Genomic DNA, 14,951 nt, shown 5'->3' with positions numbered 1-14,951 from the left:
GCCTGTGATTATTTGACAGCAGCCTTTGACAAGGTTTCTGGGAGCAAATTTGTTTTCAACTCTAAAAGCAAAAGTCCACAATACCAAACAGACTTGAAGGCTAATAAATGACCAAGTTGTATCAGCTATTTTCCTTGGCACATATAGTTACCCAGGAAGTAGCTGTGTGGACCCAGCCATACTCAGTTAACCTTTTCCCGACAGGTTGCTCCAGCGTTTGGAGACAGAGTTGGGAGAAGCAGAATTCCAAGGGAAGAACAAGACTTTTGGGAAGGGAGCACTGCTACATGCAAGTGTCTGGAATTTCCAGTCCTTAAGTCATCAGAATATAACTTTTGGACCCAAGCTGGAGGTGAGTAAAGGGAGAAAGGGCCATTTTAAATTACCTGCTATACAAATTATTGCTCCATCCTTACCTCCCCATTGCAAGAAGTTTCCTTCTCTGTAGGGGAGAAATTCAGTTCAGTTTGCAGTTAACACCAAACTTACCTCATTCACATTTTCTGACGCAGCATGAAAACCGAAATGCAGCCATCCTTCACAGCCAACACTTTTCCAATTGTTGCCAAGTAATGTGTACAAAAGTGCATATACCAGGGCAAAGTGTTCATAAAAATGTCTATCTTAGTGAAAATAGCACACGCCAACATATTGCGGAAATTGCTTTGCAGTAAGTTCACATTAAGCAAAAACGCATACAAGCATGTACATCGGGATAAATTAGCACTAAAATTCTGATTAGTTTTCATTATGATTTTTAAAAATTGCAAATTGAAAGGTGGAGAACAGAACTTAAAGCTGGGAAAATGAGAAGCTGAGAGAAACCCTAATGGACCTCGCCCACCCCCTTTTCCTTTTCTACAAAGCATTTTATTTTATTTTTGCAGGAGGACAAAGAGGTTCATGGCTTTGAAGTGATGCTGCCCAAAGCGGTCCTGGACAAAGCCGTCCTCGCAAAACCCAAACTCGGGCGCAGGCCTGCTACACCGAGAGCAGTGCTGCTGGTGGTTTCAAGCTCCACCCTCTTTCAGGTAAGGATGTGCAGAGAGGCTGTGGGTACGTTCTCCGAGGAAACTCACCTATCAGGCACAGAGATATGAAGCTCCTTCAGGGATGAGTTTCTGCAGCAAGAGCACCAGATGCTTCAGCACCATTTGGCAAAACAATCCCTGCCCAACTTATTGAGGTCTTTCGTGAACTAGATGGTGGCATCTTTAAACTATAGGGTTTCTTTTTGGGGTGGGGGGAATCAGTCTGTATGATGCCCTGAATGCCTTCTGATTCTTTGGTTTCTGTGAGGGTAGACAGTATGGGAACAAGCCTGCCAAACCAGCCCCATTCTCTAGGCAACTGTAAGACAATGGCCGTAGCTGACTGCTTAAGCACCATGATTAGCACAATAGATAGTCGCCTTGTGCCAAAGAGCAAATGGGTGGGCCTTTCCCCTCAGCTGCCTGGTACTTAGAAACCAGAGTAGTTGTGTGAGAGCTGAGCAGCAAGAAAGCAGGCTGAGGAGCTGGACACAGACCCATGAATCCAATTACAGATAGGTAGTCGTGTTGGTTGAATCCAAGGCAGTAATGAAGGGAGAAGCAAGTTCTGTTAGGGTGTTAATACACTTCCATCTTAGGCTCAGGTTCTATATATGTGCAAATAAACCATATATCCAGTGCTTTTTTTCCAGAAGGTACTCAAGGGTACACAGTACCGGCACCTCTCTTTTTGTTGTTAAAAAGTGTGACACTTACTGTAACAACTTCATGGCAAGTACCGGCACCTATTTTTCTAGAAAAAAAGCACTTCATATATCCTAAAGGCACCACAAATCTCAACCAACCCTCATTCAAAGGAAACCAAAGCTGGGTAAGTGCCTGGAACCCCAGGAGGCTCTCACTGATCAGAGATGGGGGTGGCGTGGAACACAATGACATTTCACCCCCTTCTTGTTCTGTTATATCTCATCCTGGCCCTCCAGATTACTTTTGCAAATTATCTGCTGGTGCGACAAGGAAAGCAGTTGCTGCTTTGAGATTCTGCATGATGCCCCTGCTTATCTATGTGGGCTTTCGTTCTGCTTGGTGGGTTGTAAGTTGCTTTGGGTTGTCTTGGGCTTGATAAAATGACTAACAAATTTAATAAATAATAACAAATAATAATAATAATATGTTGAGAGGGAGGATATGCTGGAGTACTTTTAAGTGGCTGTTTATGCACTTGTGGCCAGGGAGAGGCAGAGAGTGATTTTTTTCACCAGGTATTATAGTATTCACTGTATAATTCCCCTAGGGGGAATATAGACATTCTCCAGACAGTTTCTTCTTTTTGAACAGTAGGCTGAAAGTCTGTTGCCTAATGGTTGATAGGGCTAAATATGTTGCATATAAGGTTTCTGTGACCTGATTTGCGCAACACAGTAAGCCAGTCTATGGCTTAGCAAGACCACACAAACCTTCAAGCTATCACGGACAAGTTCACAGCTACTTTGTTGCTTTCTAGTCTTTTTTTACTGTTGCACTGCACTGAACTAATAGCATGTTGTCCAATTTGGGATTCCCCTCACTAGCCAGGAACTGTAGCCAGAAACATGCTTGCCTTCAAGTCTCTAGGCCCCATCCCCGGCTGATTTCCCTTGGGTCCAACTTGTATGCTCTTGGATGAAATATGGAGCACAGGAAGCTCCAGACTACAAGGGAACAGACTGGTCCTGCCAATAAAGCATCACTTAACTGAAAACTGAGCAGTTAGCTTCCTCCTTTAGGGCATCAACTGAAACGCCTTCCAAGCCAGGGATAAATTCCAAACTTGCAGAAACATCAGCTGCATTCCAACAAGCTCAGGTCATGGCATGAAGTTCTTGGGTTCTGCTGCTGTTGGGAGAAAGAGACTCAAATTCTGCATGTGATGGTGGTGACTGTGTACAGGCAGGATCAGGTCAGCATGGAGGGAAGGTTGGGCAGAACCAGGTTTCATGCAGCAATACTGCCCCCAGAGGAGAGACATGCAGGTGGACTTTGGAATATATTGGTATGCACAGACTACACAAATGGGCTGTAAAAATGAGGTGACTTGGGTGTTCTCAGATGCTCTGATCTTTATTTCCTGCAGGACCAAAATTCTTCTGACCAGATCCTGGGTGGGAAAGTGATTGGCCTCTCCATCTGGAACACTTCAGTCCATGGCCTGCTCAGAGAGGAGCGGGTGGCACTCACTTTCTGGCACAACAGTCTTCCGGTAGGCCCTGAAAACCTTCATTCCACTCAGAAGATCACGGCATCTGCTGGTGTCCCTTCTGATGTGGCTAAATTCTCCCTAAAGCTGGGCTGTTTTCCAGTATGAATTTACAACTCAAGTTTTAGCATTGCATGTGGAACCTTCTGAAAATCTTGGCCTGGTCACTTTTTCAAAGAGAAAAACACCACCAAGTGACAACTTCCTGTGCTGAAATTATTCTATGGATGCTTGTTCTTGGAACCGAACCCCTATTTCCAATCTCCTCTCTACAGTCAGGATTCTGTGCCCACTAAGCATCCCGAGTCCTCACAGAGCTATTTTTACTCCTCACCCTAAATATTTCTTGCACTCTTGCAAAAACTGTGCTTCCTGCAATGTAGGGAGTTGGACTAGATTGGTCCCTTCCAACTCTTTGATTCTGTAAAAACCTTCTGCACTTCTGTAACCTGCCAATTCCTCCCTCCTGTGCAAATTTTGCCATGTGCTTCCATAAGGTTGCACACGGAACTGAAGTTGCTATCACTAGGAACATAGGGGGCTGCCTTATACTGAGTTAGATCATTGATCTATTTAGCTCAGTGTTTCCTACACTGACTGGCAGCAGCTGTCTATGTTTTCAGGCAGGAGTCTCTCCCAACCCTACCTGGAGATGATGATGATGATGATGATATTATATTATTTCTACCCTGCCCATCTGGCTGGATTTCCCCAGCCGCTCTGGGCAGCTCCCAACAATAAAAACACGATAAAATATCAAACATTAAAAACTTCCCATGGGGGACTGAAACTAAGACTTTCTGCATGCAAAGCAGATGCTCTTACTGCCTGTTTCCCAAAGTATACTGCTCCTGTCTTTCTATCTCTGCTTCACTGGGTGGAAGTATATTTAAGAGAATGTGTAGTTGTGAGAAAGCTGTAGGGACATCTCACTTAACAGCCATGTTTCCCTGTTTTGGCTTTTAAATTAAATCACCTGTGTTAAATTCACCCTCTGATATTTGTTCTTTCAGGCGAACGTGACTCCCCAGTGTGTGTTCTGGGACACTGGCTCTGAAGGTAAGTTCCTACAGTAGCTGGGGTGGGTGAGATGTTTGGAAGGAATTCCCCTGAGCCCTCCTTCCACATTCCCTGTATTTGGTTGCTCCTTGAGAGCATGCGAAACCAGGTGTGTAAATCACACCCTCTCCCTGCAGTAGCCCACATTAAGGACGGACTATTTGCACCAGAGTTTCCCAAATTTCTGAGAGCTGAAGCAGACTTTTCTCTGTGTTAAAAATTGGAGGGGCCATTTTTTCCACCTGAAATTATGTACCTTGGCAGCATGTATGAATTATCACTGTCTGGAATTTCTGCATGAGTCACAGTTCTGGACATGCCTCTTGGTTGGAAACTGGTTGAGACAAAAGCAGTTCAAGTTTCAGAGGCCTGCCTGAATAAAAAAAGCTTTTTGGGAGACATCTAGGAGCAAGCAGGGACGATTCCTAAGAAGCCTCCACTGTCACGAGTTCCACAGGACAGCAGTCCTGCCCACAAAACCCTCGGTCCCTAGTAAAGGCCGACTGAATCTTACAGGTGCAGAGAACTTTCTGTCTGGATTAGTAGAACCCAACAGACCTCTCCCACACTGTATATGTTGTAGAACCATAGAACTGTAGAGTTGTAAACGACCCAAAGGGTCCTCTAGCTCAACCCCTTGCAATGTATGGCCTTGCTCACTTCCTTTACATGGGGACACCCACCTGCAGTGAGGCTTCTCCTTTTCACCCCTAGCTGGCCACCCAGGCAAATGGAATTCGTCTGGCTGTGAAGCAGAACGAGGAGCGGACCGAACCATCTGCCGCTGTGACCATCTCACCTTTTTTGCTGTGCTAATGGTGAGTACTGGTGGCTCCCATGCCAGGTAGACCTGTGCAAAGATTTTCCTACCCCGCCCCCCATTCTCTGCCCTTTTTAAACCATCTCCTTCCACCTTCAGGTGTCCTCCCCAGAAATCGACCGCAGCCACCAGGTCTACCTGACCTTGATCACTTACATTGGGTGTATTGTTTCGGCTGTGGCATCGTTCTTCACCATCTTCTTCTTCCTCTGCACAAAGTAAGGCAGAACCCAAAAATTCCTTCAAATATGGCAGAAGTCCTGGGGGATTGGGGAGACAGCCCAGGAGGAAGACTTGCTAGATCCTAGAAGGAGATCCAAAAGGAAATCATGGACTGAGGGGGGGGGCAAGAATAATCAACAGAGGATGGAGGAGAGATGCAGTGAAGGTGAAAAGTCAGAACAGGCTTCCACAACCTGGTGCCCTCCAGATGTTTTGCACTGCAACTCCCAACAGCCCCATAGTTCAAGGAACCATGGCTTTGTGTTATGTGCGAGCCAGGCCATTGTCTCACTAGTGAGCTCGGTTGTGTTTTTTACTACACTGATCTCAAGCTACCAAAATAGAAGCATGGAAGAGGAGTATCCCAGGAAAAGGCGAGTAGGTCTTTCCTTGGGAATACCTAGCTTATGGCAGTCTTATTCTGGCCACCAGCTGACGCATCTGTGGAGGGGAACACCATGGAGAAAAGCCTATGGACTGCTGGAGCCAGGTGTGCATATGACAGACATGTGTGGCTTGTATTGAGAAAGAGTAAGGCATTGATTATCAAAACATTGATTGAAGCCATATCCTGGGAGACTTAGTGTATGGTTTGACTGAAGCTTGGGGTGGGGATCCCACACACGATTGGGAAAGAAATATCACACTCTCTTTTCTCCCCAGGAGAAAGCAAGGGGACAACATTGTCTACGTTCACATGAACCTCCTCTGGGCCATCTTCCTCCTCGACATGAGCTTCCTCATCGCAGTGCCTCTGGCCCCTACTGGTGGTGACATAGCTTGCAAATCTGGCGCCATGTTTCTGCATTTCGGGGTGCTGGCCTGCCTGACCTGGATGGGTATCGAGGGCTACAGCCTGTACCTCCTTGTGATCAGAGTCTTCAATTCCAACATCAAGCACATGCTCCTTAAGCTTTGCCTGGTGGGCTGGGGTGAGTGGCCAGGGGTCGCTGGGAGTGGTGCAGGTCTCTTGTGGACATAGCCAAAGAAGTTTGTGACTAGGTCCATTAGGAAGCTGGGCTGCAAGAGAAGAAGACCAATAAGCAGAAAGAAAGCATCTGATGCAGTGGAGTGGCTCAGAGTGTGGCCAGATTGCTGGGAAGCCCCCAGTTCAAATCTGGCCTCTATCACAAAAGAGGCTGGTCCATTTGGCTCAGCATTGTCTATGCTGACTGGGTGTGGGTCTCCAGGGGCTGGTATTCAGCTGAGTCCTACTCAGAGTAAACCCACTGAAATTAATGAGCTGAAGGTAATGCTGGCCATTAACTTCAGTGGGTCTATTCTGAGCAGGACTAATGTTAAATACCACTCAGGGTCTTCCCTATCTCTACCTGGGGATGCCTTTCAGTATTGAACCTGGGACCTGATCCAGCCATTGGCCTAATCCAGCAGGACTCTTCTTAGGTCAATTGACAGGAAGTAGCTCTTTTTTTTTTTTACATAGGGGAATATTCAGAAGTGGTATCCTCTCCCTCTGCTTTGAACTGGAAACTTTTATCTATGGTAAAAATTAAATAAATTCAGGTATAGTGCCTGAAGTTGGGGTGGGAGTGACCTCATAGAGCAGGGATGGGGAGCCATTTTCAACCCCAGGGAACCCTTCCAGGGAACTTCCCAGGGAACCCATGTCAGTTGCAGATGGGGGCAAAAGTGGGCAGAGCTAGAAATGTGCATTTTGCCTTTCTGCAATCTGCTGGCTTCCACGCACAGCCCTCCCTTTCCTCCATTCAGTCTAGCAGAGTTGAAGGACACATCCCAGCCAGGCCAAGCCACTGTGGAAGGGTGTGGCTTGGGGAGAGTCCTGAGGGCCAGTTAAGAGAGGCTTCAAGGGCAACATTTGGCCCCCGAGAAGACTGGGGCTTCCCATACCTCTTCTCAAGCTTGGGGAGCAGCTGCTGCCCCTTTTCCTTGCTCCACCCCAAGATACATTTCTGAGTTGTGGGACATGGGAGGGCATTCTGTCTTTCCAACTCTGTTCCTGTTGACCACTCACAAAAAGAACATTTGGCCCCCTTCAGAACCCCTTGGGTCCAACAGGAGGGCAGAATCCATCCTCATTTTGGATCCACTCATTTTCCTGTCTGCTGTTCAGAGTGATTTCATTCTGCTGCTTGTGGTTGTGTTCCTTTTTTTGCTTTTTTACAGGTTTGAAATTTTTATCTAGCATAGTTCACTTTTGCCTGCTTTGGAGATTTTTGTACGTGACTTGCAAATACTTAGAAGTAAAATGTATGTGTGCATGGGGAGGCAGGGGGGTGGATGCAGGTGCCAAGGACCACCCAAGGAAGTGGGGTATAAACATTAATGCATATTGTCCTCTGCCTTGCAGGTCTTCCCCTATTCATTGTTCTGCTGATCTACGTGATCAACCAGTCGCATTATGGACATTTTCCCATTAAAGTGTATGAATCCTCTGGGGAATATACCAATACAACAATGTAAGTGGCTTTTTTTGTGGGGGGTGCAAGTCCTCTCACAGCCAAGTTGATTAAGGTAGCTGCATTCACAGTTTAGCCATAACACAGAAGTATAGAAGCCTTTTCCTGGTAGTGGGCAGGGCAGAGACAGGAGTGGGTTCTCTCTCTCTCTCTCTCTCTCTCTCTCTGTGTGTGTGTGTGTGTGTGCGTGCGCGCCACCCTATTTCTCCACATTTCCAACCCCTGCGTGCTCTGCTCCTGATGGTTCCTCTGCAGACACAATGTGCATTCAGCCCATTTAAATTTAGTGCCGCTTGGGCCCGGGGTGGGATCCACCTATCAGATGTGGCCTGTGGAGGGTTGGCCACCATTTGATCTGGCCCCAGGTGGTTTTCCTACTTCTGCCATCCATGTTCCTGCTCCACACAGGTTTCACATCAGCAAGGTTCCAGCAAGCACCAGGCAGCTTTGTCCCTAAGGGGTGTCAGGTAGTCGGGCTGCCTGCAGCTCTCTTCCCAGTGGCAGCACTGGGTGGGTGGGCGGGCGGAGAGGGTGTAAAATGGGCTTTCTTCTGCCTTGAGATATTCAATTAACTTTGAAAGTCCCACAATGGATTGACAAAAGGATATCCTTTTGTTGTGTCCCTCACCCAAACGGAGGTTCTACAGTCTGTCCCCAAAATTTTCTGACAAACACACCTCACTCAAATTTTTGATTAGCCACCTTCCAAAATGCAAGCATGGGTGCCCCTATTTCAGTCATTTCTGATCTCAGAAGAAGGGGGAAAGAACATTCTAAAGTTCCTAAGCTTGTTTCTCTGGACTTGATGTTTCTGGTCGGCCACTGTGAGGTCAGGATGCTGGAGTAGATGGGCCATTGGCCTGATCCAACAGGGATCTTTATATGTCCTTATGAACATGCTTTGGGACACTGTGCCACATCCCTCATGCCTGCTCCCTCCCTCTTCTTTTCCAGCTGCTGGATCACCAAAAAAGAGATCAACAACTTCCTGAATCTGGGCTTTCTAAGCCTGGTGCTCTTCTTCAACACCATCATGCTGGGCGCGATGGTGCATGCAATCCTCAAGCTGCGATGTCAGTGGGGATATGTCATGATGCTCCTGGGGCTGAGCTGTGTGCTGGGCATCCCTTGGGGGCTGGCCTTCTTCTCCTTCGCCTCTGGGACCTTCAAGCTGGTGTCCGTGTACCTTTTCACCATCATCAACTCACTCCAAGGTCAGTGGGTGGCAGCTGTTTCCTCCCTTCACTTATTTGGGTTGCCGTTTTGTCACTGTTTCTTCTCCCCACCGGAATTTGGTCTATTAGGGTGAACAGGGCACTGCCCCACCAACCTTAGTCTCTACCTGGCTGCTGCCTTCATTACAACCAGTCCAAGGTTGGCTCTCCTTGTTGTTGGCTCTAGCGCCACCTAGGGTTGACCTCCTTGCCTATTGCCCTACCAGTCCCAAAGGGGAACCAGCCGTCATCAGTGCCAGATTTACATATAAGCTAAACAAGCAATAGTTTAGGGCCACACTCTCTTGCCCCCCCCAAAAAAATTCACAATATACTACTTCTTAATTGTATTTCAGTTCAACAATTACTTTGATAAAATACATATTTTGTCATGTGCAAATGGCTTTAGATACCTATTAGGTCCATAAATTACCATATAGCATAGATTCACCACAAAAAACAGTGACAATTTGTTGTTGACAAAGGACAGTTGGACATATAAAGGGACCCATTACCTTCAGTAGCTTAGGGCCTCATCAAACCTAAATCCTGCCCTGGCTGCTATTGAAACCACCTTCTTCGGCTTGCAGTTTATTTATTACCAGGGCAGCATCTTCAGAATCAGCCCAAGGGTCAAACTACATGTGACATTAGTCAATAGGGCTGTGAGTTTTGTTTTGGTTTTTTGACATGGGGCAGGGAGACAGATCCTAATATGGAGGCTTAGGGTTTTTAGCCCTTTTCCTCCCTTGCTACAGTACTGATGCAGATTGGGGCCTTCACGCTCGCAGTTTGCACTGCAAAAAAGAAAAATCGTCCCTCTCATTTCAGTGGGATCTTGTTTGACCACAAAATTGCAGGGTGTGGGTGGGTGGGTGGGTGGGTGGGTGGGTGTGTACAATCCAAAGCAACTCCACCAAAAGAAGCAGAGGGCTTCTTAAAGTCCCCTCTACCCTCCATGTTAGGGTTCACATTAGTAGGAGCAGAGGAAGCTGCCTCATTCAGAGCCCTAGAGCATTGCTGCAACCATCACAGCATCATCAGCCCTGACTGGCAGATGCTGCCCAGGTTTTCAGGCAGGGACTTATTCTCAGCCCTACCTGAAGATGCCATCAGCGATTGAACCTGGGACATTTTGCATGCAAAGCGGTCCTTTAGCCCACCTCTGCTCCACACTGACTGGCAGTGGCTCTTGGGGGCTCTCCAACACAGAGTCCTTCTCAACCCTACCTGGACCTTGTACCTGGGACCTTTTGCCCTCTGGTGGCTGGTCCATTGTGATGCATGGGGCTCCCTTGGAAGGTGGTGGATGATCCTTCCTTTGAGATTTTTAAGCAGAGGTTGGGTGTTGTTGAAGTTGTGATTCCTGCATTGCAAGGGGCTGGGCTAGACCCTTGGGGTCCCTCCCAACTTTATCATTCTATGTTCCCCTCACTTGTCTGCACTCTTGCAACCAGTTGTCTCCACCTCTTGCTGGCCTCCCTGCCTCTCACGCAGCAGTCTCTAGGAACATCACCCACTGCTGCTTTTGCATGCAGAGTGTGGGCTCTGTTGCTGATCTGTGTTCTTCCCTGCCACTGCCACAGGGAAGGTGCACACAGGAGGACAAGTCTTGGCATGCTCTCCAACTCCTCCAACTCCTCATTTCATGTTTCCCTCTCCTCCTCCTCTCCCCACAGGGTTCCTCATCTTCCTTTGGTACTTGGCAAAAACCCTCCAGTCCCGCAGGTCTTCCTCCTACTTCTACAGCACAAATTCCAGCAGCATCAAGCTACAGCCGAGCAGCACCAGCATATGACCCAGTGAGGAGTCACATTCTGCTTGGATGTCCTGCCTTGCCTCCTGTGGAACCAAAGGCCTCATCCCTACCTGCATCGGAAATCCAGGCTTTCAGGGATCACTTTGTCCTTGCACTGCTCATAGCTGAGTGGTTGGCGTACAGGCTATTTTAAAACCTGGAACCCTCCATGCCTATCTCTCCCCTTTTTATCAGGGGTATCCTTACCTCTAACCTCCGTCTCCGTGGAAAGTGCTCATACCTGTTGAGCATGCGCAAGGGAACTGTTGCAAAGAGGAAACCACGTCCACAAATGGTTTAAATGCAGTATTTCGTTCTATATATATATTTATGTAATTTTTTTAAAGGGGAACTCTTTTTTGACTCCTTTTCCTAACAAAAAAGGACCGCTCTCCTTTTCTGCCATCGGTTATGAGGCATGCCGGGGTATGTGATGGCAAAAAAAATTTGGATAGGTATTGAGAGCATGGATAAAAAAAGACCCTGCAGAAATACAATGGAAACAAGTTAGAAATTATTCTGTTGCCCAATCTCCGAGCACTGCGAAGTTCCAGGCACTTACCCAGGTTTCGTGTTTCCTTCACAATGGGCCACAGTGGAGACTGTGGTGTCTTTGTGATATACGGTTTATTTACACACATCTATACAATCTGATCCCATGATGGAGGTGCTCACAGCATTAACATCCCAAAAGGATCTTGGATTCAAACAGACATCAAACATTGCTCTCTGACCCTCTTCTGGTTTACATCACAGCCCCCAAACTCTACTCCAGACTCTGGCATTTATCCTTCTCACTATCTGCAAGTTGAAGGAGGAGCCCTGCCTGTTTGTCGTCTCGCACAGAGCTTCAGTCTCTTAATCTGGAAGCCTCATCTAGAAACTAGCCTGGCATATATTTTAACACATGCTGGATCCAGGCATTAGAGGGGTCTGGTACCTCCGATCTCATAACAATTCTATAATTTCCAGAAAGAAAGAAAGAAAATCCTTTAAAACAACTTTAACTCTCACTAACAAAGCAGAAGCGGCCAAGTTCACTGCCGGACTTGCAAATAGGATTAAAAGACCTAGCAGAAGGCGTGGAAAACTGGAAGGAGTGAAAACAACCATTTTGGAAAAACAAATGCAAGAAGGCCACAGGACTGCTGAGTGGGCTGACTCTCTTTGGATTTTCCTGAGCATAGAGAAAGTCTAGATTTATGGAGGATAAAGTGTGGCACAAAAGTAGCTGAAGGAGAATGTTGCATGGACGAGGCGGAATTAAATGGATCACAAGGGGCGCAAAATCCACATTCTGCCGAGGTGTGGACAGACCCCGAACAGTCCTTTCTGTGTGTATAAGAACAGCAGCCCTGTGGTGTGTCCAACCATACAGGCATTTTCATCCTGAAACAGTAGCTTTCTCTCTCTCTCTTTTTAAACTGTAGTGTGGAAAGCTGATAAAACTCCTTTTGTAATTCAAAATGCATTTGTTAGAAATCCTTTGCGGCAGATGCTTTGCTTCACTTCACCTGGATCAAGTAACTCTTTCAAGGGTGGGGTCCCTCCGATGATACATTCCTCCCTGGGGGCTGCTCTTTGAAAACACCAGCTGCTGCAGAACTAGCCCAGCAACACGCCCCCCCCCCCGCCGTTCCCTTACTGGCTGTGCCCCACCCAGAGCAAGTCCCAGCAGCACTCTCTCACCAGCTTGCAGGCTTCCTGTTCCCTTCTGGGCACAATTCAGAGAACAATAAAGCCATTTTCTTCGGGATCAGAAAGTACTGACCAAAAATAATCGTCGTTCCGTGCCATTTGGCAGGATAAAGGAGGAGAGGTGGGGAAAGCAGGCATCAACTTACGTCACAGGACTCCAGAATGATCACACTTGTTTTTAGTTCCAAGATCACACAATATATGGGGGGGGGCACCCTTCATTTTTGCTTTCTCCCAGCCTTCCCTAACCAGATGCCCTCCAGTTGTTTTGAACTACAACTCCCATCAGCCCCAACGAGGGGCTGATGGGAGTTGTAGTCCAGAACAGCTGGAAGACACCTGATTGGAGAAGGCTGCTTTTATCAGAATATAATGTGATAGCGCAGCAGGCTTTTCTATAAAAGTAGGTCATACATTTTGACAGCTTCAATGGGAGAGAACAGCTTCTCAACTAAGTCCCAGTATGTTTCTGAGCACAATTCAAAGTGTTGGTGTTGACCTTTAAAGCGCTAAATGGTCTCGGCCCAGTATACCCGAATAAATGTCTCCACCCCCCATCATTCTGAGGTCTTCCTCCGAGGGTTTTCTGGTTCCCTCCCTGCAAGAAGTGAGGTTACAGGGAACCAGGCAGAGGGCCTTCTCGGTAGATGTCAAGGAAATAAACTACTATCTGACTTTTAGAAAACATCTGAAAGCAGCCCTGTTTAAGGAAGTTTTTAGTGTTTGATCTTTTATCGTGTTTTTAATATTCTGTTGGGAGCCACCCAGAGCGGCTGGGGAAATCCAGTCAGATGGGCGGGGTATAAATAATTATTACTAAGACAATAGAATTGAATGTACTGGTAAGGGAGACTCCAGCATGAAACAGTTGAACTAGACCATTATTTATATGCTGTTGGAAAATTAGACTTGTAGGGGCAAAGCAGAGTCTACAACCAAATTAATGCCACAAAAATGTAAGCACATAGCAAACCCAAGAGGATTCTTGGGGCAAGATTCATACAGCTGCCCTGCTGGACAGTTTTGTTTTTTAACATACAAAAATTATATTTATTGACCCATTTATAACTAGGGGCTGTTCCCCAGCTCGCACCACTTGCCAGCCCCCCAGCCATTTCCCTCACAGTTTGACCCACTGGATCTTCCCACCCCATTTCTGGAGCTACTTTTCTATTCTACGCCCCCATGCACTAGCCTCACCCCCCCTTTTGTGAAACTGCACCTTGCACACAAACCACCCCATGGTAAGTTGTATCTCCCTCCCCCCCTTAGAATAATAGAATAGTAAGTTGGAAGTCTAGATGACTAGAGGGTCATCTAGTCCAACTCTCTGCAATGCACAAATCCTGCCCATAGCTGTCCCTGGGTGGGCTCCAAGCATCAACCTTCTAGTCAACAGTGACCCATTGCACCAGCAACCAAGCACCCTTTTCACCTTCTGCCCAATTTTGAAGGCACCCACCTCTCCTGTTCTTTTGTCCATGCTTTCATCTTCAACCCCATTTCCATGCCTCCTACTCCTTTTTTTAGCCCTCTTCGAGCCCTCAATTCCCCCCCCCATTACTTTTCTCAACTCTTCCTTGCACACAGACCCTCCCCCTCATTCCCATGCTGCTTTTTCTCCAATTCCACAGCCCCTTTTTTCACGCTCACCAATTTCCCCATGCTGATACATGCTACTGTATCTTTAAGACAAATAGACTCTTAAGAGCAAGCTTGTCACTTAGTGTGTTCAATTACAGAAGTTTAAGTTCTGTTACATGGCTGTTGTACACCTATGGATGCTTGGTTGTTAAAAAAAGAAAAGTATTAACAACTGTTTTGATTGTTTTTTGTGTGAAAAAAAATCAAACAAGTTGGTAAGGCACAGAGTATCTGAAAGGGGCCATTAGGACCAGCGAACCATACACGGCCATACAGTTTCATAAGGGGTATTCAAAGTGTGTACAATGAATGATTCCTAAATAAGCAGGACCAGCCTGTTGTACGGCAGTGCAGAAGGCGAGAGGAGCTATTGCCCCTGTTAGCACCTTGTATGAAAGGCTGCCAAGACTCAATAAAGCTATCCACCTGGACGATTCCTTGACAAAAGTCTATTTTGTTGTGTCAGTTTCTCTGAAAGAACCAAAGACCATGATCACTAACCACCTAGTGTGAAAAGCGAGTTGTGTTTCCCGTGGTGTAAAAGAAAGAGTAGAAGTGATATGTGAGTTAATTGTGGCAGGTCTTGTGGGGAAATAGATAATGTAGCTAACTGAGGAGAACGTGGAAAATCCTGGTCCAAAATGATGGTACAACTGGACCTAGCCACCAGCACATACTGTATGGTAGACAGCCCCAACCAAACAGCACCCCCAGCAGCAGTCTTTGGATTGGGAAAGCTCCCTGTGTCCTAGTTTAAGAAGCATCAAGTGCCACCTTTGCGCCTCTTTCAGCACAGATTCCAGCAGGGGATGAGCTCAAGCTCAATTCTC

General features: G+C 46.8%; 1 protein-coding gene across 12 annotated transcripts in view; it reads left to right on the top strand.

Annotated features, from left to right (window-relative positions):
• The window catches only part of ADGRG1 (adhesion G protein-coupled receptor G1), a 41,040-nt gene extending 26,472 nt beyond the window's left edge, over positions 1-14,568 (top strand). For 11 of the 12 annotated variants that reach the window (XM_083511469.1, XM_083511474.1, XM_083511466.1 and 8 more), the window contains 10 exons: positions 205-352; positions 888-1,031; positions 3,106-3,231; positions 4,242-4,287; positions 5,002-5,105; positions 5,207-5,325; positions 5,993-6,261; positions 7,659-7,767; positions 8,722-8,981; positions 10,661-14,568. In XM_083511469.1, coding sequence (XP_083367595.1) covers positions 205-352; positions 888-1,031; positions 3,106-3,231; positions 4,242-4,287; positions 5,002-5,105; positions 5,207-5,325; positions 5,993-6,261; positions 7,659-7,767; positions 8,722-8,981; positions 10,661-10,779 — 1,444 coding nt within the window. In that variant the 3' untranslated portion in view covers positions 10,780-14,568. The remainder of the gene's footprint in view (positions 1-204; positions 353-887; positions 1,032-3,105; positions 3,232-4,241; positions 4,288-5,001; positions 5,106-5,206; positions 5,326-5,992; positions 6,262-7,658; positions 7,768-8,721; positions 8,982-10,660) is intronic. The other variant, XR_014528127.1, reaches the window with a different exon arrangement.
• Positions 14,569-14,951: the final 383 nt, after the last annotated feature.

The sequence above is a fragment of the Podarcis liolepis genome, assembly GCF_965112155.1.
Source record: "Podarcis liolepis genome assembly, chromosome: 7".
In the NCBI taxonomy this organism is placed as follows: Eukaryota; Metazoa; Chordata; class Lepidosauria; order Squamata; family Lacertidae; genus Podarcis; species Podarcis liolepis.
The sequence above is the reverse complement of the archived record's forward strand: the minus strand, read 5'-3'. Positions and strand labels throughout refer to the sequence as shown.